This window comes from Somniosus microcephalus, chromosome 15 (assembly GCF_052327205.1).
Source record: "Somniosus microcephalus isolate GS21.2 chromosome 15, FLI_Smic_1.0, whole genome shotgun sequence".
NCBI lineage: Eukaryota > Metazoa > Chordata > Chondrichthyes > Squaliformes > Somniosidae > Somniosus > Somniosus microcephalus.
The window spans coordinates 41,911,683-41,934,965 of record NC_141001.1 but is presented as its reverse complement, the minus strand read 5'-3'; the positions used below and the strand labels follow the sequence as shown (position 1 = coordinate 41,934,965).

The window sequence follows — 23,283 nt, the reverse complement described above, 5'->3', positions numbered from 1 at the left end:
GGAACATCCTCCCCGCATCCACCTGATCCAACCCCTTCACAATCTTATATGTTTCAATAAGATCGCCTCTCATTCTTCTGAACTCCAATGAGTAGAGTCCCAATCTACTCAACCTCTTCTCATATGTCCATCCCCTCATTCCCGGGATTAATCGAGTGAACCTCCTTTGTACTGACTCGAGAGCAAGTATGTCCTTTCTTAAGTATGGACACCAAAACTGTATGCAGTATTCCAGGTGCGGTCTCACCAATACCTTGTACAACTGAAGCAATACCTCCCTATTTTTATATTCTATCCCCCTAGCAATGAAAGCCAACATTCCATTGGCCTTCTTAATCACTTGCTGCACCTGCATACTAACCTTTTGAGTTTCGTGCACCAGGACCCCCAGATCCCTTTGTACTTCAGCACTTTCCAGTTTCTTGCCATTAAGATAATAACTTGCTCTACGATTTTTCCTGCCAAAGTGCATAACCTCACACTTTCCAGTATTGTATTCCATCTGCCAAATCTCTGCCCACTTACTTAGCCTGTCTATGTCCCCTTGCAGGTTTTTTTTATGTCCTCCTCACTCACTACTTTCCCTCCCATCTTAGTATCATCTGCAAACTTTGATATGTTACACTCGGTCCCCTCCTCCAAATCGTTAATATAGATTGTAAAGAGTTGGGGACCCAGCACTGACCCCTGTGGAACACCACTAGTTACTGATTGCCAGTCTGAGAATGAACCATTTATCCCAACTCTCTGCCTTCTGTTAGATAGCCAATCCTCTATCCATGCCAGAATATTACCCCCAATCCCGTGATTTTTTATCTTAAGCAATAATCTTTTGTATGGCACCTTGTCAAATGCCTTTTGGAAGTCTAAATACACTACATCCACTGGTTCCCCTTTATCTACCCTATATGTTACTTCCTCAAAGAACTCCAGCAAATTTGTCAAACATGACTTCCCCTTCATAAAACCATGCTGATTTTGTCCTATTAAATTATGATTATCCAAATGTCCTGTTACTGTCTCCTTAATAATGGACTCCAAAATTTTACCTACCACAGATGTTAGGCTAACCGGTCTATAGTTTCCAGCCTTCTGTCTACTGTCCTTTTTAAATAAGGGTGTTACATTAGCAGTTTTCCAGTCTGCCGGGACCTTTGCTGAGTCCAGGGAGTTTTGGAAAATTATTACTAATGCATCCACAATCCCTACCGCCACTTCCCTCAAGACCCTAGGATGTAAGCCATCAGGTCCAGGTGATTTATCTGGCTGGAGTCCCATTATTTTACCGAGTACCACTTCCTTAGTGATTTTGATCGTGTTTAGCTCCTCCCCCCCTATAGCCCCCTGTTTGTCCAGTGTTGGGATATTCTTCATGTCCTCTACTGTAAAGACTGATACAAAATATTCATTCAGTGTTTTTGCCATCTCCATATTTCCCACCATTAATTTCCCGGTCTCATCCTCTAAGGGACCAACATTTACTTTAGCCACCCTTTTTCTTTTTATATAACTATAAAAACTCTTACTATCTGTTTTTATATTTTTTGCTAATTTACTTTCATAATCTATCTTCCCTTTCTTAATCAATCTTTTTGTTATTTTTTGCTGTCTTTTAAAGTTTTCTCAATACTCTATCCTCCCACTAGATTTGGCTACCTTATATGCCCTTGTTTTTAGTCGAATACTATCCTTAATTTCTTTACTTAGGCACGGATGGCTGTCTTTTCTTTTACACCCTTTTCTTCTCAGTGGAATATATATTTTTTGGAAGTTGTAAAATAACTCCTTAAATGTACACCACTGATCATGTATCGTCTTACCCTTTAATCTATTTTCCCAATCCACTCTACTCAATTCCGCTCTCATACCTTCATAGTCTCCTTTATTCAAGCTTAGCACGCTTGTTTGAGATCCAACCTTCTCACCCTCTAATTGAATATGGAATTCAACCATGTTATGGTCACTCATTCCAAGGGGATCCTTTACTAGGACATTTTTAATTAATCCTGTCTCGTTACACAGGACCAGATCTAAGGTTGCTTGCCCCCTGGTCGGTTCAGTTACATGCTGCTCAAGAAACCCATCCCTAATACACTCAATGAACTCATCCTCAAGGCAGCCCTGCCCAATTTGATTTGTCCAATTAATATGATAGTTAAAATCCCCCATAATTATAGATGCTCCCTTATTACAAGCCTCAACTATTTCCTGATTGATACTCCGTCCAACAGAGTTGCAACTGTTCGGAGGCCTATAGACTACGCCCACTAGTGTTTTTTTCCCCTTATTATTCCTTATCTCCACCCAAACTGTTTCATTATCCTGATCTTTTGACCCAATATAATTTCTCTGTATTACAGTGATTCCTTCCTTTATTAACATAGCCACCCCACCTCCCCTTCCTTCCTGATCGTTAAATAACCTGGTATGTTTAATTCCCAGGCATTGTCACCCTGCAGCCATGTTTCTGTAATGGCCACAAGATCATACCCATATGTAGTTATTTGTGCCATTAACTCGTCTATTTTGTTACGAATGCTACGTGCATTCAGATAGAGAACTTTCAAATATGTTTTGTGACACTTAGTTCCTGCTTTTGCCCTTTTTATTACTTTACCTTTTACTCCATACCTTCTGCCCCTTCCTGACACGCTCTGGTTTTTAATTTCCCCACTGCTACCTAAGTCTATGACCTTCTCTGTTGTCATTTTTATTATTTGCTCTCTAGGAACCTCCCCCCCCACTAGTTAGTTTAAAGCCCTCTCTACAGCCCTAGTTATATGATCCGCCAGGACTCTAGTCCCAGCACTGGCCAAGTGAAGCCCGTCCCAACGGAACAGCTCCCTCCTGCCCCAGTACTGGTGCCAGTGTCCCAGGAAGCAAAACCCATTACTCCCACACCAGTCTTTGAGCCACGCATTTAACTCTCTAATTTTATTTGTCCTAGCCAAATTCGCTCGTGGCTCAGGTAATAATCCAGAGATTATTACCCTTGAGGTTCTGTTTTTTAATTTGACCCCTAGCTGCTCATACTCCTTTAACAGAACCGGCTTCCTAGTCCTATCTACGTCGTTTGTACCAACATGGACAACAACAACTGGATCCACCCCCTCCCACTGCAAGTTTCTTTCCAGCCCAGAGGAGATGTCCTTAACCCTGGCACCGGGTAGGCAACACAGCCTTTGGGACTCTCGCTCTCGGCTGCAGAGAACTCTATCTATCCCCCGAATAATACTATCCCCTACCACTACAACATTTCTATTTACTCCCCCCTCTTGAATGGCCCCCCGTTCCACGGTGCTGTGGCCAGGTTGCTCATCCGCCCTGCAGTCCCTGCTCCTGTCCCCACAGGGAGTAAGAACCTCGAACCTGTTGGACAAGAGCAAGGGCTGCGGCTCCTCCAGCTCTGCCTCCTGGATCCCCGTACCTGCCTCACTCGTAGTCACACCGTCCTGTCCCTGACCATGGGCTACATCTGAATTAATTAACTTCATAGGTGTGACCACCTCCTGATACACAGAGTCCAGATACTTCTCCCCCTCCCTGATGTGTCGCAGTGTCTGAAGCTCAGACTCCAGCTCATCAACATGGAGCTGGAGTTCCTGTAGCAGCAGACACTTGTCACAGACATAATCACCGTGAGCCTCAATGGGGTCCACCGGCTCCCACATCTCGCAACAGTAACACATCACCTGCTCCATTCTATGTAATTAATTAAATTTTTTATTGTTAGTTATGGACACCCTCTGCCCGATTTTAGATGCGAGTATCCCCTTTAATTAATTGGATTTAAATTAAATCAATCCCTCTAATTACACCAGTTAAATGGTTTACCAACAGTCACTCTGCACCAGAAAGGCCTTGTTAACTACAACCCACAGAGTTAAAGTTTGAAAAGAGCACCTAACACCCCACTTACCCTAACTCACACTTACCCAAACTCACAGCACTCTGCTGACTCGCACTCAGTGCTTGCTCGCACTAGCCTGGTCTTCTTATACTGTTTGTTTGTTTACAGCCAAATGAGTCACCTCTGCGGATTGGTTAGAAAACTGGTTTCCACTGCCTGCTGTGCCAATTTACTCCGACTGCAGCGTAACCTTGTTTTACTCTTCTTAAACCATTAAATTCCTCTCTCTCCACTGTTTTAACAGAAGCATCACGCATTCAAAATAAAAAAGGTTAACTCCTCTGTTATGTAGTGAACAGCAATATCGGCCATTGTAATTTGTACCTTACGACTCAGTTCAACATGAGTTGTTGCATTTACCAATTAGGCTATCAGGGAGATGAATAATACAGGAAACTTCGCGATATCCGGCACCGACGTGATGCCGATCTATGAAAACTTCCGGACAGACCAGCGCTAATGTTGAAGGATACGGAGGTTTTCATCTCCGTATCTGACAACAAACACTGTTGCTTAGCAACAGCTTGTAAACAGTCGGCCCGTACCTTGGAAACGTCTCTGTAGCTTAGCAACAGCTTCAGAGAGGCTTTCCAGAGACTGACTGACTGAAAAAATGCTAGGAGAAGAAAAATAAAAGAAAAAAAACCTAACAAAATGGCTGCTGATTTCTGCCGTTAGATCGAGGTTTCTGGACATACAACCTCCGGATGAATCAAAGTTTCCTGTATTTAAAACCGATTTTGTGCAGTATTACATGAAACAGAGAACATTGCCGAGAATGGGGTGGGGGTGGAAGAGAGAGAATTTCTCTGGTCGCTATTTGCTGCAACATGTAAGCATATCCTTTTTGAATGTATTTATAATGTCACTACATATAGTGAGTGACCAGAGCAGTTCTTCCCCCGACTGTTGTATGGATTAGGGTTATGGAGGAGGATAAAGCTCACTTTGTAAAGGTTTCTCCAGTAACACCTTCCTTTGTACACCCTGAAGATGATTAATGATGCAACTCCTTGCAGTTAAAAACACACCTCTCACTGAATGCAATCCCAGTTTTCTCAGAGTTACAATGCATAGGGATCATTCCTGGATGAAGGGGTTGACATATGACGAAAGGTTGAGCAGGTTGGGCCTATACTCATTGGAGTTTAGAAGAATGAGAGGTGATCTTATTGAAACATATAAGATTCTGAGGGGGATTTACAAGGTGGATGCTGAGAGGATGTTTCCCCTAGTGGGGGTATCTAGAACTAGGGGGCATAGTTTCAGAATAAACGGTCGCCCATTTAAGACAGAGATGAGAAGGAATTTCTTCTCTCAGAGGGTCGTGAATCTTTGGAATTCTCTACCCGAGAGCTGTGGAGGCGGAGTCACATATATTCAAGGCGGAGATTAACAGACATTTGAACTGCAAGGGAGTTAAGGAGTATGGGGAGAGAGCGGGAAAGTGGTGTTGAGGACAAGATTGGATCAGCCATGATCTTATTGAATGGCGAGGCAGGCTCGAGGGGCCAATTGGCCTACTCCTGCTTCTTATATTCTTATGTTCTTATAGCTGTGAAGGAACCTTCAGCAGACCATGTGATGCCATCATCCCTGGGTATGAAACTTGCCTTCCTCCAAATATGAACTGTAATTCTCTTTATTTCCACCCTACTCCACTGTGTATCCTCTAAATTTCACCATCTCACAGACAGAAACATCTGAGACATAAACTCACCATCTGACTCAGAGGCAGCTCGGAAGATCAGGTAACTACCAGGCAGAGGCTGTGTTATCGATCCCACATTCTCACCTTTTGGACCCTGGAAAAGACAAGGCCTAAAGTCAGTGCAAGGATAAGTGGCTTTGGGGAAAGAGAGTTGGGTGACATTGCATAGTAAGTTGTCCACAAACATCAGTTGGTACTGAATTTTCCTTTGGGACAAGCAAGTTGTGGGCTAAAGCCTCCTCTGACACCTCATACAGTGTTAAGAGCATGACTTTCTTTGGAGATGTAGCAGTTCTGTGGAGGTCTAATTTGTCGGTGATGGTGATTATAAAAAGCACGCAGAATCTTGATGATCAAGAGATATTTCTTTTGGACCTTAAGATGAGCTGTAGGATTTCAGAATGGCGACCTCTAGACAGAGTTGTACGCACACACACCACATGCAGGTTCCATAGGCACTCAAATGGGGAGAGGTGTTAGTCCGACTTCTGGACAGTTCTCCTCTGGGGCCATAATGAGATGACTCATGTTACAAAGACTGGTTGAACTTCCATTCTGGCACATGAATCTAAAACCTTTTGTTGTGGGTTTATTTTAGAGCACAGTCACTAGTGGCAGTACAGTAAAGTGAAGGAGGTGGTAGTGCTGCCTTAGTTGGAACCAAACCCCAGCTTATGCATTGTTTCTCCACAGCTATGAGGGGGCAGTAGTGCTGGAGCAGCAATGTAAACAACTACCACCATTTTTTCCCCCAGCTATGGGCATCGAGCCTGACCTTCCAGGACATTGATGCAGTTTCCTCAATCTGGCCTGTGCAGATCTTTCCCAGACAGCAGGAAAAGTCCGGTGCTGGAAGTGAAAGTCTGAATTAATGATCTTTTAGAAAACTAAGCATGCATAGTTGTTTTACTGTTGCTACTGTTCAGGTTGAATCTGTCTCACAATGTAAACATGGCTCTGAGTGTGGTGGAATCTACCAAGACAATTGCAGAACCATTGCAACATAAATAGCAAAATAACACCGTTGTGCCCATGGCATGAATCTAATTCTCAAGTGAACAATTAAAATTGATGGATCGTGATGTGTGAGCCTCGATGCATCGTTCCAGTTATACTGCAGTGCTTCAGACAAGCAGGATGCCGTCTGTTGTTTATGTGCCTTTAAGAGAACAACTGATTCTATACTGCAGTACCGGCAGTGACCACCCCTGTATATAAAGCCATAGCAGGCTTCTGTATTTCAGTCTTGAATTACTCCCTGTTCAGTAAATATCTGATTTATTGTTCTCCTGCAGTCTGAGTATTATTGATCCTCGGACACTACACTGGCGACGGGCAGGTTTGAACTCACCTGCAGTACTGCATCACCTCACGGGGATCTTTTCCCTGAAGAGAAGCTTCTTGGAGGTCGAAGTCAGAACGGCGGGCGTCGACCGCTGGCAACCGCCCAGGGATCCATCGGAGAGTTGCAAGGGAGGCTGTGGAGAGCTGGGCCTGGCTCCCCAGTCGAGGTGTTCCAGCAAGTCGTGCTGGTAGCAGGTAGTGCGCTGACCCTTCCGGACTGCGGCGGGCTCAGGCTCGATCGAGCGGCTCTGCAAAGGGGCCGTGCAGCGTCGTCGGGAGGAAAAGAGAGAGAGGGTGGAGCGCACAGGGCGCGGTCGGTGCTCAAGAACAGGGCAGCGTGGAGAGGTTAGAACGCGGGGAAGGAAAAGTTAGACGCGCCGAAGCCGCGGGTCGCCGCCATTACCCTGTAGAACGCTAGGAGCAGCGTGGCAGCATTGGTGAAGAAGGAAAAGCGCGGGAGGCGCCATATTAAATCACCCAAGATGCTGAAAAGTGGCAGTATCACTGCTTTCGACAACGAGGTAGAAGACTGGACCACGTATGTGGAAAGAATTGAAGTGTACTGCGAGGCAAATGAGGTGGCCAATGGAAAGGCGGCGTCGGTATTATTAAATTTGATGGGCGCGAGAACGTACGGCCTATTGCGGAATTTAATTACCCCAGCTAAACCAATGGAGAAAAGTTTTGAGGAGATTGTTAATATCTTACAGGAACACCTAAACCCTACACCGCTGCTGATAGCAGAAAGATTCAAGTTCCATAAAAGAAACCAGCACAAAGATGAGAGCAATGCTGACTATCTTACGGAACGACGCAAGTTATCGAAGCACTGCCAGTTCAGAGCAGGACTGGCAGACACCTTGCGGGATAAGTTTGTCTGCGGGCTCCAGAGTGAAGGAACCCAGAAACGACTACTTTCGGAAAAGGACCTGACGCTAGAACAGGCTTTCAGCGTGACAGTATCCTACGAAGCAGCAGCACGGGGAGCTGCGGAAATACAACAGAAACCACAGGAATACAGCGCTAACGAAATGGCGTATGGAGCAGAAAAGTGCTATCGCTGCGGCAGAACAACCCATGATCAGAAGGACTGCTGGGTTAAGGACAAAGTATGCAGGCAATGTGGGAAAATGGGACACATAGCAAGAGTCTGCAGGTCGGGAAAGAAAACCAACACTACAAGAACTACTAAGGAAAAGTACAAGAAAGTAAAGAAATTGACAGACAGTAGTTCGGAAGATCAGGAGAGTGATAAGGACTCCGGGAGCAGGAGACTAAGTTGTCTAAAGTTACATAACGTGATCGCAAAGGAGGATCACCGAACCATTTGGGTCACCTTCATGATAGCAGGGTCCCCAGTAAAGATGGAATTGGACACAGGATCAGCCCTAACTGTCATGAATCGACGAGACTATGAGCGGCTATTCTCACACATACCCTTGAAGGACACGTCCATTGTATTGAAGACATACACGGGGCAAAAAGTCTACCCCAGAGGAAAAATAAGGGTGCCAGTTGAATACAACAGCAAGGAAACACAGAAACTGTATCTATATATACTACCAGATGGAGGACCACCGTTATTGGGACGTGAATGGATCCGAAAAATACAATTGGTTTGGCATTCCATTCAGGCGCTAACTGTGACTGATAAAAAGGATGATGACGTCACACCTGGACGACTGTCAAAAATTCTAACTGACGCGAAAGAGGTGTTCCAACAAGGACTTGGGACTCTAAAAGGAGTAACGGCAACGATAAAAATCGAAGATAACGCAAACCCAAAATTTTTTTTAAGGCCAGACCGGTACCTTATGCGATCCGCCCAGCCGTTGAAGCAGAGCTGGAGAGTCTGGAGCATTCGGGTGTGCTGTCCAAGGTGGACTGGAGCGAGTGGCCCACACCCATCATTCCTGTAATGAAGAAATCATTGAGCAGCACGGCCTGGGGAACCGAAGAAGGTTCGCATCTGTGGGGACTTCAAGGTAACTGTGAACCCAGTCCTGCACACAGTACAATATCCACTTCCACGGATAGAAGATCTTTTCGCCTCACTATCTGGAGGGAAACGCTTTACAAAGATTGATCTGGCCCAAGCGTATCTACAAATGGAGGTGGAAGTAGCGTCTAGGAAATACCTCACGATGAACATTCACAAAGGCCTTTACCAGTACAATCGACTGGTATTCGGGGTACCATCAGCCCCGGCTGTTTGGCAGAGGGCGATGGAACAAGTCCTGCAAGGGATCCCGGGGACCCAGTGTTATTTGGACGACATCCTGGTTACGGGCGAAAATGACAGTGAACACCTTGCCAACCTGGAGCAGGTGCTCACGAGATTACAGGAATATGGGCTACGAGCCAACCGCCCCAAATGCGAGTTCTTCAGGAGACAAATCTCGTATTGTGGCCACATGGTTGATGAGGAAGGGTTGCATAAGTCGCCGGACAAGATTGAGGCTGTAGTCAAGGCTCCAGCACCGGAAAATGTGTCGCAACTGAGGTCGTTCCTCGGGTTGGTGAACTACTACCATAAGTTCTTGCCGAATTTATCTACAATTCTGCACCCACTGAACGCCCTACTGCAAACTGGAGTAACATGGAAATGGAGTGATGAGTGTAAGCGTGCCTTTCAGAAATGTAAATGCCTAATCACTTCAAAAGAAGTATTGGCCCACTACAATCCAACACTACCGATTCGGTTAGCATGTGATGCGTCTCCCTATGGCATCGGAGCGGTGCTGTCACAGAAATTCCCTGACGGTTCAGAGAGGCCAATAGCCTTTGCGTCGCGCTCGTTAACCTCAGCCGAGCGTAACTACGCCCAGATTGACAGGGAGGCCCTCAGCCTGGTGTGGGGGGTGAAGAAGTTCAATCACTATCTGCACGGGCAGAAATTCACCCTACTGACTGATCATCAGCTGCTGGTCTCCATTTTTAACCCAAAGAAGGGCGTTCCGGTGATGACGGCGCAACGGCTGCAAAGATGGTCACTTTTTCTAGGGGCACATCAGTACGACAGAGTACAAGGGTACGAAACAGCATGGAAACGCTGATGGGCTGTCGCGCCTACCGTTGCCTATGGTAGAGGAAGCACCTGCAGTGGACCCTGTTGAGATATTCCATGCGACTATAGTCCTACCTGTTACAAACTCAAGTGTAGAGAAGGAAACCCGAAATGACCCGACACTCTCTCGGGTCTATGATTTGACGGTGAAGGGATGGCCAGCACATGGCGACTCACTGTTGCCAGCATTCTCGCCAAGGAGAGAACAGCTGTCAGTGTGCCGGGGGACCTTGATGTGTGGATCCCGAGTGGTAATTCCACCCAAGTTGAGAGATAGAGTGCTCAATGAGCTTCGTGAGGGTCATCTGGGAGGGGTAAAAATGAAGAGCCTAGCCAGGGCGTTTGTGTGGTGGCCGGGAATCGATAAAGAAATCGAGGATATGACCAAGAGATGCACAGGATGCCAGAAGGTCCAAAACGCTCCACCACAGGCCCCGCTACATCCATGGGAGTGGCCCTCATCTCCATGGCAACGGGTACACATTGATTTTGCTGGTCCATTTATGGACTCAATGTTCCTAATCGCTGTGGACGCCCATTCGAAATGGCCAGAGATCATCAAAATGTCCTCCACCACCACGGAGAAAACTATTGCAGTCCTACGGACCATCTTCGCCAGGAATGGCTTGCCAGAACAGATTTGCTCTGACAATGGACCACAGTTTGTGTCAGAGGATTTCCAGAGGTTTCTGAGGAATAATGGGGTGAAGCATTACACATCTGCCCCATATCATCCAGCCACAAGTGGATTGGCTGAGAGGTTTGTTCAGACCTTTAAAAAGGCCATAAAGGCAATGCATAATGACGACATACCACTACAACACAAGGTGGATAATTTCTCGTTTGCTTACCGGAATGCGACACATGCAGTCACCAACCAAGCTCCAGCCATAATGTTCTTCAACCGAAGGCTAAGATGTCGCCCGGATTTGCTCAAACCAAACATAAGACGAGATGTTGAGGACAAGCAGTTCCAGCACATAATTGAGAAGCCAACCAGGAGCTTCAAGATAGGGCAACTAGTCTTGGCCCGCGACTACCGAACAGAAAAATGGCAACCAAGAACGATATGAACACAGCAGGGACCACTAATGTACACAGTGGACGTTGGAGAGAGCATCGTGAGACGCCATGCTGACCAGATTCTAGAGTCACAGGAACAAGCCAAACCCATACCATGAGCAGGTGCACCTGGTAATCAACCCGAAGTACAGATTGCGTCTGCCTCAGAAGCAGTGGTATTGGAAGCTGACGAACCAACCAATGACAATGAGCCAGAATCAACTCCGCCGCAAGAACAGGATACTCGAGAACGGCGCTATCCAGTCAGGATCAGGAAGCCTCCTCAAAGACTGAACTTATAAATGATTATTTCAGTTGATGTATATAGTACAGAGAAAATTGTAATTGTAATTAGTTATTATTTAGTTGTTAAATGAATGTTATGTACTGTTTATCTAAAAGGGGAGGAATTGTTGTGTATGTGCCTTTAAGAGAAGAACTGATTCTATACTGCAATACCGGCAGTGACCACCCCTGTATATAAAGCTATAGCAGGCTTCTGTATTTCAGTCTTGAATTACTCCCTGTTCAGTAAAAATCTGTTTTATTGTTCTCCTGCAGTCTGAGTATTATTGATCCTTGGACACTACACCGTCCATGCCCAGGTTGTGAGGGCTAAGCTTCAGGTTAGGGTGTGTTTAGAGTTTCAGCTCACAAACATGTGAGGTATGGCACAGATCATGTAATACAGCCATGCTTTCAACTGCAGAGGCTTTTCCAACAGCACCAAACTGAAGGGAAGTAGAATCATGAGAATTTTACAGCACAGAAGGTGGCTATTCACCCCACTGTGTCTGTACTATTTCTCAGAAAGAGCTATTCACTTAGTCTTATTCTCCTGTTCTTTCCCAATACCCTTAAAAAAAAATTCTTTTTCAAATATTTATCCACTTCCCTCTGCTCCACCACTGTTTCTGATGGGACATTCCATGCCCTATTTATTCCCTCTAGCCAACCAGCGGAAGTTGATTTTCCCTTTATACCCTATTAAAACCCCTTATAAAGGTTGGTGATGTGATGACTTGATCCTTGTACAATTCACTGATAGGACTCAAGTGAGTGTTTGCATGGACTGTGTGAATATTTGTTTCTTTTCTTTTGCAACAGTAAGAGAATGCTATGGAGCCAGGTTTATTCCAGCATCCAAAGTGGGTGGTGGAACCCCTCTGTAGGCCTTCTGGATTTTTGTAGGGCTTTAACTAGTTCTTTGGTACTGGTGTATCCACTCCTCCATGCTTTCTCTTTCAAGAGAGGCCTTAATTCTCTGTGTCTGTGATGCACTGGACACACATTACCTTCACTGCCCAGATGGATTGATCCAGAGGATGGAATAGTTTGAAACAGAAGCCATCCTTTTTGGAGGGTCTTTCGATGAGCTCACAGGTGTTGAGAAGGATGGTCCCCACCCACTGGCCATTATTGGGTGTTTTGTAAATTAACAAAATGCCAGGTTTGAGCACACACCAGAGTTTGGTCCAGCTCTTCAGAGTACCTCGGATCTGCAACAGAGATTGTGGGTCATGGCTCTTCAATCAGTACAAAGAAACTGAGACTATAAAACATTGAACAACATTCATTGAACAAAACAATATATTGGACTACTAATTGTGCAGAAGTAAAGGGATTTGTCTTTGTGTGCTAGCCAAAGGGGCAGTGATGCAAGAACAAGTATAGTAAAAACAAATTTGACTCTGTCAACAGCAACAACTTGTATTTATATAGCGCCTTTAATGTAGTAAAACGTCCCAAGGTACTTCACAGGAGTATTATAAGACAAAAAATGTGACACCAAGCCACATAAGCAGAAATTAGGGCAGATGACCAAAGCTTGGTCAAAGAGATAGGTTTTAAGGAGCATCGTAAAGGAGGAAAGCGAGGTAGCGATGCGGAGAGGTTTAGGCAGGGAATTCCAGAGCTTAGGGCCTAGGCAACAGAAAACATAGCCACCAATGGTTGAGCAATTATAATCAGGGATGCTCAAGAGGGCAGATATCTCAGGGGTTGTGGGCTGGAGGAGATTACAGAGATAGGGAGGGGACACCAGGTTATTTGGTTCAGATATAATTAATGGCAATCTTCCTCATTCAGGCCCTGAAATATAATGGAGGTGAATATAATATATTTAATCACAGCTATCATTATGTTCTGGGCTTATAGACTTGCCCATTTGTACCAGGGCCCTTCACTGGCCAGCAGACAGGAACAATGTTCACTGGTTCCTTGTCCACACCTCCCCTTTATAAATGAATTGGGTTGCTGTATTATGCAGCAACTTTCCCTTTACTTGCCTCAGGCCCTGCAGGGGTATCAGCAAAAGGAATTGCAATGAAAAATAGAATCAAAATCGTAACAAAACATTACTGCACACATACTACCATAGTGGGCATATGGCATGAAGGTGGCAGAAGAGACACTTATGGTAAAATAGTTGGCTCTTGGTTGAAGTGAATCACAACACCTACTGTCAGTTGAAGTTGTTGAGTTGGGTTTGAACACAGATGGTTTTGATGACTGTTAGTTAAGTTGGTTGAAGTGATCTCAGCATCCATTATTTGGGTTGGTTGTCATTTGAGAGGGAATCGAGTCTGAGTTAACTGTGTGAGTAAGTTGTTAAGCTAGGTTTGAGTACCAATGGTTTGGATGACTATGGATTTAACTAGTTGAAGTGGGTCTCAATACCCATTGTTCGAATTGGCTGGCAGTTGATATTGTTGTGATGAATTTGAACACCAACAATTTGATGACCTACCTTCAACCAATCCTCCATCACCACCACGGAGGGGTCCTTCAAAGCACTTAACATCTCCTTGCTGGCCCTCTTCTTCTCCTGTCTGTAATTTTTCTTCTGAACCTATTTAAAATATAGAATCCACCCCTGCTGGTGAATTAAATAGTTAATCTCAAGAAACACTTTGGAATACACTCAACAGTGAGAGTCACTGAGGAACATTCCACCGTTGACTATTGTAAAGGAGATTGAAGAAATATATTAAGCCATTCATTTAGAATCTTCCATCATTGAAAATACAACCAGTGTTAAAAAAGGTCTCGAATTTACCTAGCACATTTAATGTCCTCAGCACATTCCAAGGCACTTCACATCCAATATATGCAAATGCAGCAGCCAATTTGTACACAGCAAGGTGCCACAATCAGCAAGTAAGATGAATGACTAGTTAAAATGTTTTTGCTCAAGAGAAAAATGTTGTTTAGAACACGGAGAGAACTCTCATCTTTGAATAGTGCAATGCGATATTTTATGCCCATCTGAATAGGCAGGCATGGGTTTATCATCTCATCTGAAAGATAGCACATCTGAAAATATAGCATTACCTCAATATTGTACTGAAGTGCAAGCCTAGATTATGTGGTCAAGTCCTGGAGTGGAGCTTGAATCTACCAACTGAGTCAAGTTGGCATTTACACTGGTTAAATGGTCATTAGACTGATTCCTGGGATGAGGGGATTGTCCTATAAGGAGAGATTGAGTAGAATTGGCCTATGTTCTCTAGAGATTAGAAGAATGAGAGGTGATCTCATTGAAACATATAATATTCTTAAAGGGCTTGACAGAGTAGATGCTGGGAGGATGTTTCCCCTGGCTGGGGAGTCTAGAACCAGGGGTCACAGTCTCAGAATAAGGAGGTGACCATTTAGGACTGAGATGAGGAGAAATTTCTTCACTCAGAGTTGTGAATCTTTGGAATTCTCTACCTCAGAGGGCTGTGGATGCTCAGTTATTGAGTATATTCAAGACAGAGATTGATAGATTTTTGGATACTAAGGGAATTAAGGATAGTGCAAGAAGGTGGAGTCGAGATAGAAGATCAGCCATGATCTTATTGAATGGCGGAGCAGGCTCGAAGGGCCAAATGGCCTACTCCTGCTCCTATTTCTTATGTTCTTATCAGCATTGAGTGGCAAATGGAAAAGATAGGAACCAAGAGTGAGCCTTTTTTTCATGAATGAAGCTGCACAGTTAGTACAACCATGGAGGCCCATCCTCAGCCAATGTCTGTTCATGTGTTGAGCTCCTGGGATAAACATGTGGAGCGCATCAGAAAGTGTCATTACAGTGAGGAGCACAGGATATCTCAAAGAATATTACAGTGAGAGGCTTGAGGTATCAGAGTAGTACAGTGGGAAGTGCAGGGTATATTAGAATGTTAAAATTAAGAGGGTATATCAGAAATGGTTACAACGAGGTATAATATATTTTGGAGTATGTTATGCTGAGGAATGTGGGGCATATCGGAGTTACATAGATTACACAGCAATTAGAACATAGGAACAGGCCATTCGGCCCAACTAGCCTGTATTGGTGTTTACTACATAAGCAGCATTCCTGTATTCCTAATCCCACGTTCCTGCCCTGTTCTCATATCCTTTTAGCACTCTTTCTGTTAACTGTAATGTATGTACCTTTAAGGGGAGAACTACTTTTTACAGCTCCTGTATACTGTAGTACCGGCAGTGACCACACCTGTATATAAACCCCCGAGTAGGGATCTGTACACTTAGTTCTAGAGTAACCCTCATTCAGTAAACACCTGTTGATTGTTCCCTGCAGTCTCTTGTCTAGTTATTGAAGGACACAACATCAAGATACACGGATCTAACATTGGCGACGAGCAGATTCAAACCTACCTGCAACTCTGCATCACCTCCCAGGGATTCGCTCCTGGAGAACAGTGGAAGAAGGCAGAGTCCAGAAGCACGGGCGTCGACCACGGGAAACCCCCCCCAATCATCCAGCGGAGATTGAGCATCACAGGGGAGGCTGTCGAGAGCCAGGCTTGGCTTTCCAGCACGGTGGTCCAGCGAAACGGGCTGGCAACAGGTACTGCGCAGACCCTTCCCGGACAGCGGCGGCTAGAGCCGACCGACGGCACAGAAAAAGGTCGAACAGCGTCGACGGGGGAGAGAGGGTAGAGCGCACAGGGCGCAGCCGGTGTTCAGGACCGAGCGGCGTGAACGAGAGAGAGCAGAGCGCAGCCGGTGTTCAAGGGCCAAGCAGCGTCAGCGGGGAAGAAAGGAAAGCGCGGGAGACGCCATTTTGAGCTGCAGCGGGGAAGAAGGGAGAGCGCGGGAGACGCCATTTTGAGCCAGTCTAACCACACCCAGGGATGCCAAAGAGTGGCAGTGTCACAGCGTTTGACAATGAAGTCGAAGATTGGACGACATATGTTGAACGCATAGAAGTGTACTACAAGGCAAATGAAGTGCCAGATGACAGGAAAGCGCTGGTATTGTTGAATTCAATGGGTGCAAAAACGTATGGCTTACTGCGAAACCTAGTAACCGCAGAGAAGCCAGTGGAAAAGGATTTTGAAAACATAGTGTCAATCCTACAGGACCACTTAAACCCCACACCGCTGCTGATAGCAGAAAGATTTAAGTTTCACAAAAGGAACCAGCATAAAGATGAAAGTAATGCTGAGTATTTAACAGAACTGCGCAAGCTATCGAAACACTGCCAGTTTGGAACGGGACTAGCAGGTACTTTAAGGGACAAGTTTGTGTGTGGGCTTCAAAGTGAAGGAACCCAGAAACGGCTTCTATCAGAAAAGGATCTTACGCTGGACAAGGCTTTCAGCATGGCAGTATCACACGAAGCAGCAGCACAGGGCGCGGCAGAGATACAACGGAGACCGCAAGAATATGGCACAAATGAAATGTCATACGGAACAGTGGAGTGCTATCGCTGCGGCAGAACAACATGACCATAATGATTGCTGGTTCAAGGACAAAGTGTGCAGACAGTGTGGAAAAGTAGGACACATAGCAAGAGTCTGCAGGTCGGGAAAGAAAACCAGCAGCAAGAAATCTCCACAGGAGAAGTACAAGAAGGTACATAAGGTGACGGAGAGTAGTTCAGACGAACAGAAAAGTGATACAGACTCCGGAAGCAAGGAGCTGGGTTGTCTGAAACTACATAATGTGATCAAAACGGAGGATCACCAGACTATCTGGGTCACGCTCAAGATAGCAGGAGTCAAAGTGAAAATGGAATTGGACACAGGATCAGCCCTAACAGTCATAAACCGAAGGGACTACAAGCGGCTATTCTCACATATACCCTTGAGAGATACAAAGATTGTCTACCCCAAAGGAAAAATAAGGGTGAACGTTATATATAACGGCAAGGAAACACCAAAATGGACCTATATATATTGCCAGATGGAGGACCACCACTACTAGGACGTGAATGGATCCGGAAGATACAGCTAGATTGGCATTCCATACAAGCACTGACTGTAGATGCCAAAAAGGATGATGACGTCACACCTGGACGACTGTCAAAAATGCTAACTGACGCACAAGAAGTGTTCCAGCAGGGACTCGGAACACTAAAAAGGCATAACAGCGACAATTAAAATAGAGGAAAATGCAAGCCCAAAGTTTGTTAAGGCCAGACCGGTACCTTATGCGATCCGCCCAGCCGTCGAAGCAGAGCTGGAAGGTTTGGAACGTTCAGGAGTACTGTCCAAAGTGGACTGGAGCGAGTGGGCTACACCCATCGTTCCTGTAATGAAGAGGTGTTGGCTCATTTCAACCCAGCACTACCAATTCGGTTGGCATGTGATGCATCACCCTATGGCATTGGAGCGGTGCTGTCGCACAAATTCCCGGACGGCTCGGAGAGGCCAGTAGCCTTTGCGTCTCGGTCACTAACCTCAGCCGAGCGTAAGTACGCCCAGATTGACAGGGAGGCCCTCAGCCTAGTGTGGGGAGTGAAAAAGTTCAACCACTATCTGCACAGGCAGAAGTTCACCTTGCTGACTGACCACCAACCACTTGTCTCCATCTTTAATCCAAAGAAGGGCGTTCCGGTGATGACTGCGCAACGGCTACAAAGATGGTCCCTTTTTCTAGGGGCGCACCAATATGAAATCGAGTATAAGGGCACGAAACAGCATGGAAACGCTGATGGGCTATCACGCCTGCCACTGCCTACTGCGGAGGAAGCACCAGCAGTGGATCCTGTTGAAATATTTCATTCGACTATAATTGAATGCTTGCCAGTAACTAACGCTGGTATAGAGAAGGAGACCCGAAATGACCCGACACTGTCTCGGGTATATGATTTGACGGTGAAGGGATGGCCAGCACATGGCGACTCACTCTTGCCAGCATTCTCATCCAGAAGAGAACAGCTGTCAGTATGCCAGGGGACCTTGATGTGTGGATCCCGAGTGGCAATTCCACCCAAGTTAAGGGAGAGAGTGCTCAATGAGCTTCACGAAGGTCATCTGGGAGGGGTGAAAATGAAAAGCCTTGCTAGGGCTTATGTGTGGTGGCCGGGGATTGATCAGCAAATCGAGGACCTGACAAAGAGCTGCTCAGGATGCCAGAAGGTCCAAAATGCACCACCACATGCCCCTCTACACCCATGGGAGTGGCCCTCATCTCCATGGCAACGGGTGCATATTGATTTTGCTGGTCCATTCATGGACTCAATGTTTCTAATAGCCGTGGATGCGCACTCGAAATGGCCTGAGGTGATCAAAATGTCCTCCACCACCACGGAGAAAACTATTGCAGTCCTACGGACCATTTTTGCCAGGAACGGCTTGCCAGAGCACATTTGCTCTGATAACGGACCACAGTTTGTGTCCAAAGAGTTTCGAAGATTTATGAAAAGGAATGGGGTAAGGCATTACACATCCGCCCCGTATCATCCAGCCACAAATGGATTGGCTGAGAGGTTCGTACAAACCTTTAAAAAAGCAGTCAAGGCCATGTGCGATGACGACATTCCACTGCAGCATAAGGTGGACAATTTCCTGTTAGCCTACAGAAATGCGACACATGCAGTCACCAACCAGACCCCGGCCATGATGTTCTTTAACCGAAGGTTGAGATCTCGTCTGGATTTGCTCAGACCAAATGTACGAAGAGATGTTGAGAGTAAGCAATTCCAGCACATCCATGAGAAGCCAACAAGGAGCTTCAATGTAGGGCAATCAGTCTTGGCCCGCGACTACCGAACAGAGAAATGGCAACCAGGAATGATATGCACACGGCAGGGGCCACTAATGTACACAGTGGACGTTGGGGAGAACATTGTGAGACGCCATGTTGACCAGATCCTAGAGTCACAGGAACAAGTCAACCCCATGTCTCGCCCATACGTACCTGGTGATGAACCCGACGTACAGGTAGCATCTACCCCAGAAACAGTGGCATCGGAAGCGGATGAACCAACCGACGACAGGGGGCCAGAATCGCCACCGCACCAAGAGCAAGACACTCGGGAAAGGCGCTATCCAGAAAGGATCAGGAAGCCTCCCCAAGACTGAATTTATAAATAGACTATTTTCAGTTAATGTTGCATGTTAAAAGTGTTAATTGTAATTAGTTTGATATTTAATTGTTAAATGAGTGTTATGGTACTGTTAATCTAAAAGGGGAGGAATTGTAATGTATGTACCTTTAAGGGGAGAACTACTTTTTACAGCTCCTGTATACTGTAGTACCGGCAGTGACCACACCTGTATATAAACCCGGAGTAGGGATCTGTACAGATAGTTCTAGAGTAACCCGCATTCAGTAAACACCTGTTGATTGTTCCCTGCAGTCTCTTGTCTAATTATTGACGGACACAACATCAAGTTACACGGATCTAACATTAACCACCTATTTAACCTACTCTCAAAAGTTGACAAGGTTTCTGCTTCAATCACTAACTCCAGGGTGAATGGGGAGATGCTCTGAAAGGGGAGAATAGGTTTCTATGGAAGGAAGAATGAGCTAAATGGGCTGAAAGGCCTTTCTCATCTGCACTTACCTTTGTGCTATCAGAGAATGGTACAATAAGGAATGTGCAGTATTTCAGTACATGTTACAATGAGGGGCATGGGGATCTGAAACTCATCACAACTTTGAGAGACAGGCTCGCTGTTGAATCTAATACTGTACATGACTTCTTTGGGGAGCTGATGTCAGATCAACTGTTAATTTTGATACAAAAAAGAAATCAATGAATGCATCTCAAAAGCTAGGGGACAGTGAGGGATGTTACACAAGACTGCCTTTTGCTGCTGCATTGTCACCTAGAGACACGTACCTTCAAGGATTCTTTCTTGGTGAGTTTAGAGATGGGGGATACACAGTCTTTATCGCAGCCATTGTATAGTTTGGAATCAGACTGAAAGAGAAATGAGGGAGACTAGATCAGCACTGCTTCACCACACTGGGAACCTGGACATTACAGCTAAGCCTAACCAGGGCCAGTTTTCTGCTATAGTTGGTGAGTATGACAACCTTATAAAGAGATCAGCTGGTGTCTGCATGCCTTTGGTACCTCACCCATTCTTCATGTCTGAACTTAGACAGTGATCACTGGCAGGCTTTTTGACAGAAGGGCATCACAGCCAGGCCTACATTTACAGACACACACATCTTCCAGCAGGAGACCCTGGATTGCAATCAAGAGCAGGAACCCTGACTGGTCACCTCCCTAGCACAGAAGCACCAAGGCTCATTTTGGTCCCTTTCACAACCACTCTACCCGAGATCAGTTAAGTCAGCGTGAACCAGAGATGAAGCCTGGGACTTTCTTGCTCTGTCTGAATGAGTACCATACCTGAAGCCTTTGTTTGCTGAAGCATTTATTAGCTTTTATAATTTTAGTTACTCATATTTTCATTGAAACAGCACAACCTGCCAAATGGTTTACTCCAATCTTTAATGAAGTTCTGATCGTCAGCTCCATGCTGTGTTCGTGATGGGTTTAAAACAAATCAGACCAAAGACAGAGATTAATTATGGAAGTGATTGGTTTTCCTCATGACAGTGATTGGATTTGTTTATGGTAGCATCTAAGGAAGAGTCTGTAAAATAGAAATACTATCTTTACTATCCTTCAGTCAGGGTTGTTACACCTTCAGAGCATTTTCTTCTGCTATCACTGACCTCCATGTCTCACTTATTGTTGCCATTTCCTCCTCCACACCTGAGGGGAAGTGAAGAGGCAGGCAGGGAGAAACAGAGTGGGTCTAAAATTGCAGGGAGGACGAATGAATTGGGCACAAGGCTGCAAGGAGGGAGATGGTTTAGCCTTTACTCAGCAGTTCTGGCTGGCAGTGGTTAAACTGATGCTGTAGGAGGCCATAAGGGACCTTCTGAGATGTGAAGTAAACTGGCATCTGACACGGAAATGTCAAGTCTGTGAAAAAATCTTGTGCAGCTGATCTGGTCAGTCTTTGGGGGCCTCAAATGAAAAGTATGAGAGAGATTGATTTGGACCCAATCCAGAAATTGTGATTTTACGCTCTCCAGTGCACTGACATTGGAAACTCAGTCATACCCATGCTTGCTGGGAGCTGTGGGTTGTTCACACTCAAGGTGTAAGTCAGTGGTGATCAGAAGTGTCAGGTGCCTACCGTACTGCTGGAGATGGGTGTTGAAGTGACTTCATCGGCGAGAGCTGAAAATCCATTCTTTTCCATTTCATTGCCTATAATAAGTGAGAAAGAGACAGAGGAAGAGCCATTAACCTGAATGCAGGATAGTGAACTAGGAAATGCCTTATGCTAACCGGATGCACAATAGCCAATAAAGCCTTGCCCAGTCTGATTGGGTGCAGCAGGGTCAATAAAGTCACATGCAAGTCGACTGAGTCAAAGATTATCAGCACTGTCCTACACAAATTTGTTACAAGAGTCCTTAGCACCCTGTTCCACACTGACAGATGCAGGAGGGCTCATAGTGCCGGGAGGCTTAGTAATGCATAACAGGCCAGACTAGTTAGATAAATTAAGAATATACAAGTGTAAGATTGCACTGTACTGTGAAGTAAACGCTAAGTTTGTAAGAAACAAATTCATAGTATTAAATTCCTGCTTCAATAAAAAAAACGGAAGAATGACTGCTTGCTTCTCTCCATAATTAATGGCCCGCTAACAAGCATTGTAATGAATAATTTCTAGGAGAATGATTTTGTTGGTGAGTTGCTAATTGAGTAAAACAAAACTTATTTTTCATTAAAGACGAATTTTACCTGTAAATATTTTCAAATTGGCTGAGATATTTCAAAGGGAACTTTTGCAATTAGTTACTGATTAGCCCCCTTAACCTCCAGAAGTGGCCTTACATTCACCCAGTCACCTTTGTAACAATGTCACCTGCTTAAGTAAACAGCTTTTTCCTTACCAATCACATCCAGATCTCTATCCAAACCCAGCAATGAGTAGGTGGTCTGTCTTGCCCTAAGGGAATCATACAGTCAGGACACTAAGCCCTGCTACACAATTCCCCACACTGATTTTACAGGGTGAGATATTAAAACAGCAGTGAGATCTGAGAACTGTGGAACTAAAAACATCCTGCAGAGTGACACATATTTATAAAATGAATGCAACCAGCTACATAACATGAGGGGCAGTGTCACCAGTAGGCTGTGGCTGGTCAGACCCTGGACTTAGAAAACATGGTATGTGGATCAGCAATTGCTATGGAGACTGGAATGTCTGTGGTGGGTGAGACATTTAGTGGTGTGAGTGCATTACAGAGACATAAGAAGAAAACTCCATGCACGTTATCGATCATTTACCCAACCTGTTTAATGCCCTGAGAGCAAGCTCTGTATAAATACTCATCGACTCTAGAGGTAATCAGGCAAATTCCAGAAGATTCATCTGTCTCACATCTGGAGTATTCACATTTGGCCCCCATGCCCTTTTTAAAAATTCATTCTTGAGATGTGGGCGTTGCTGATAAGTCTGGTATTTATTGCTTATCCCTAGTTGTTCTGAGACAGTGGGCGGTCTTCTTGAAGTGCTGCAAGCGGTTTGATACAACCAAGTCTATATGCGAGACTGGAGTCATATTTAGGCTGGACCGGGTAAGGACAGCAGGTTTCCTTTCCTAAAGGGCATGGGTTTTACGACAATCCGACTGCTTCATGGTCACTTTTAATGATACAAACTTTTTATTTAACGGAATACTCAAACTACCATGGTGGGATTTCTCTGGATTATTAGTCCAGGACCTGGAATACTAGTTCAGTTAAATAACCACTACACTACCATACCCGCAGAGGAAACACTGTAACTGTGGCTTATTTGATTATCTCAGTCTACTTTGAGATCCCTACCAGATATTTATCCAGCCTATTTTGAAGGAGTTTATCTCAGTATCAACTGCATTTATTGAGAGTCTTTACCACTGGGGCTGCTCCAAAGA

General features: G+C 45.2%; 1 protein-coding gene across 7 annotated transcripts in view; it reads right to left on the bottom strand.

Moving 5' to 3' along the window:
* LOC147106649 (oxysterol-binding protein-related protein 8-like) overlaps positions 1 to 23,283 on the bottom strand; it is a 131,178-nt gene that overhangs the window by 41,488 nt on the left and 66,407 nt on the right. For 6 of the 7 annotated variants that reach the window (XR_015080969.1, XM_086007666.1, XM_086007669.1 and 3 more), the window contains exons 3-7: positions 21,483 to 21,556; positions 20,165 to 20,245; positions 13,844 to 13,945; positions 12,390 to 12,593; positions 5,631 to 5,715 (exon numbers count right to left, since the gene is read on the bottom strand). Coding sequence is in view for 6 of the 7 variants with exons in the window: in XM_086007666.1 (XP_085863792.1) it covers positions 5,631 to 5,715; positions 12,390 to 12,593; positions 13,844 to 13,945; positions 20,165 to 20,245; positions 21,483 to 21,556 (546 nt within the window). In the remaining variant the exon portion in view is untranslated. Of the gene's footprint in view, positions 1 to 5,630; positions 5,716 to 12,389; positions 12,594 to 13,843; positions 13,970 to 20,164; positions 20,246 to 21,482; positions 21,557 to 23,283 lie in introns of those variants that run through there. The other variant, XM_086007671.1, reaches the window with a different exon arrangement.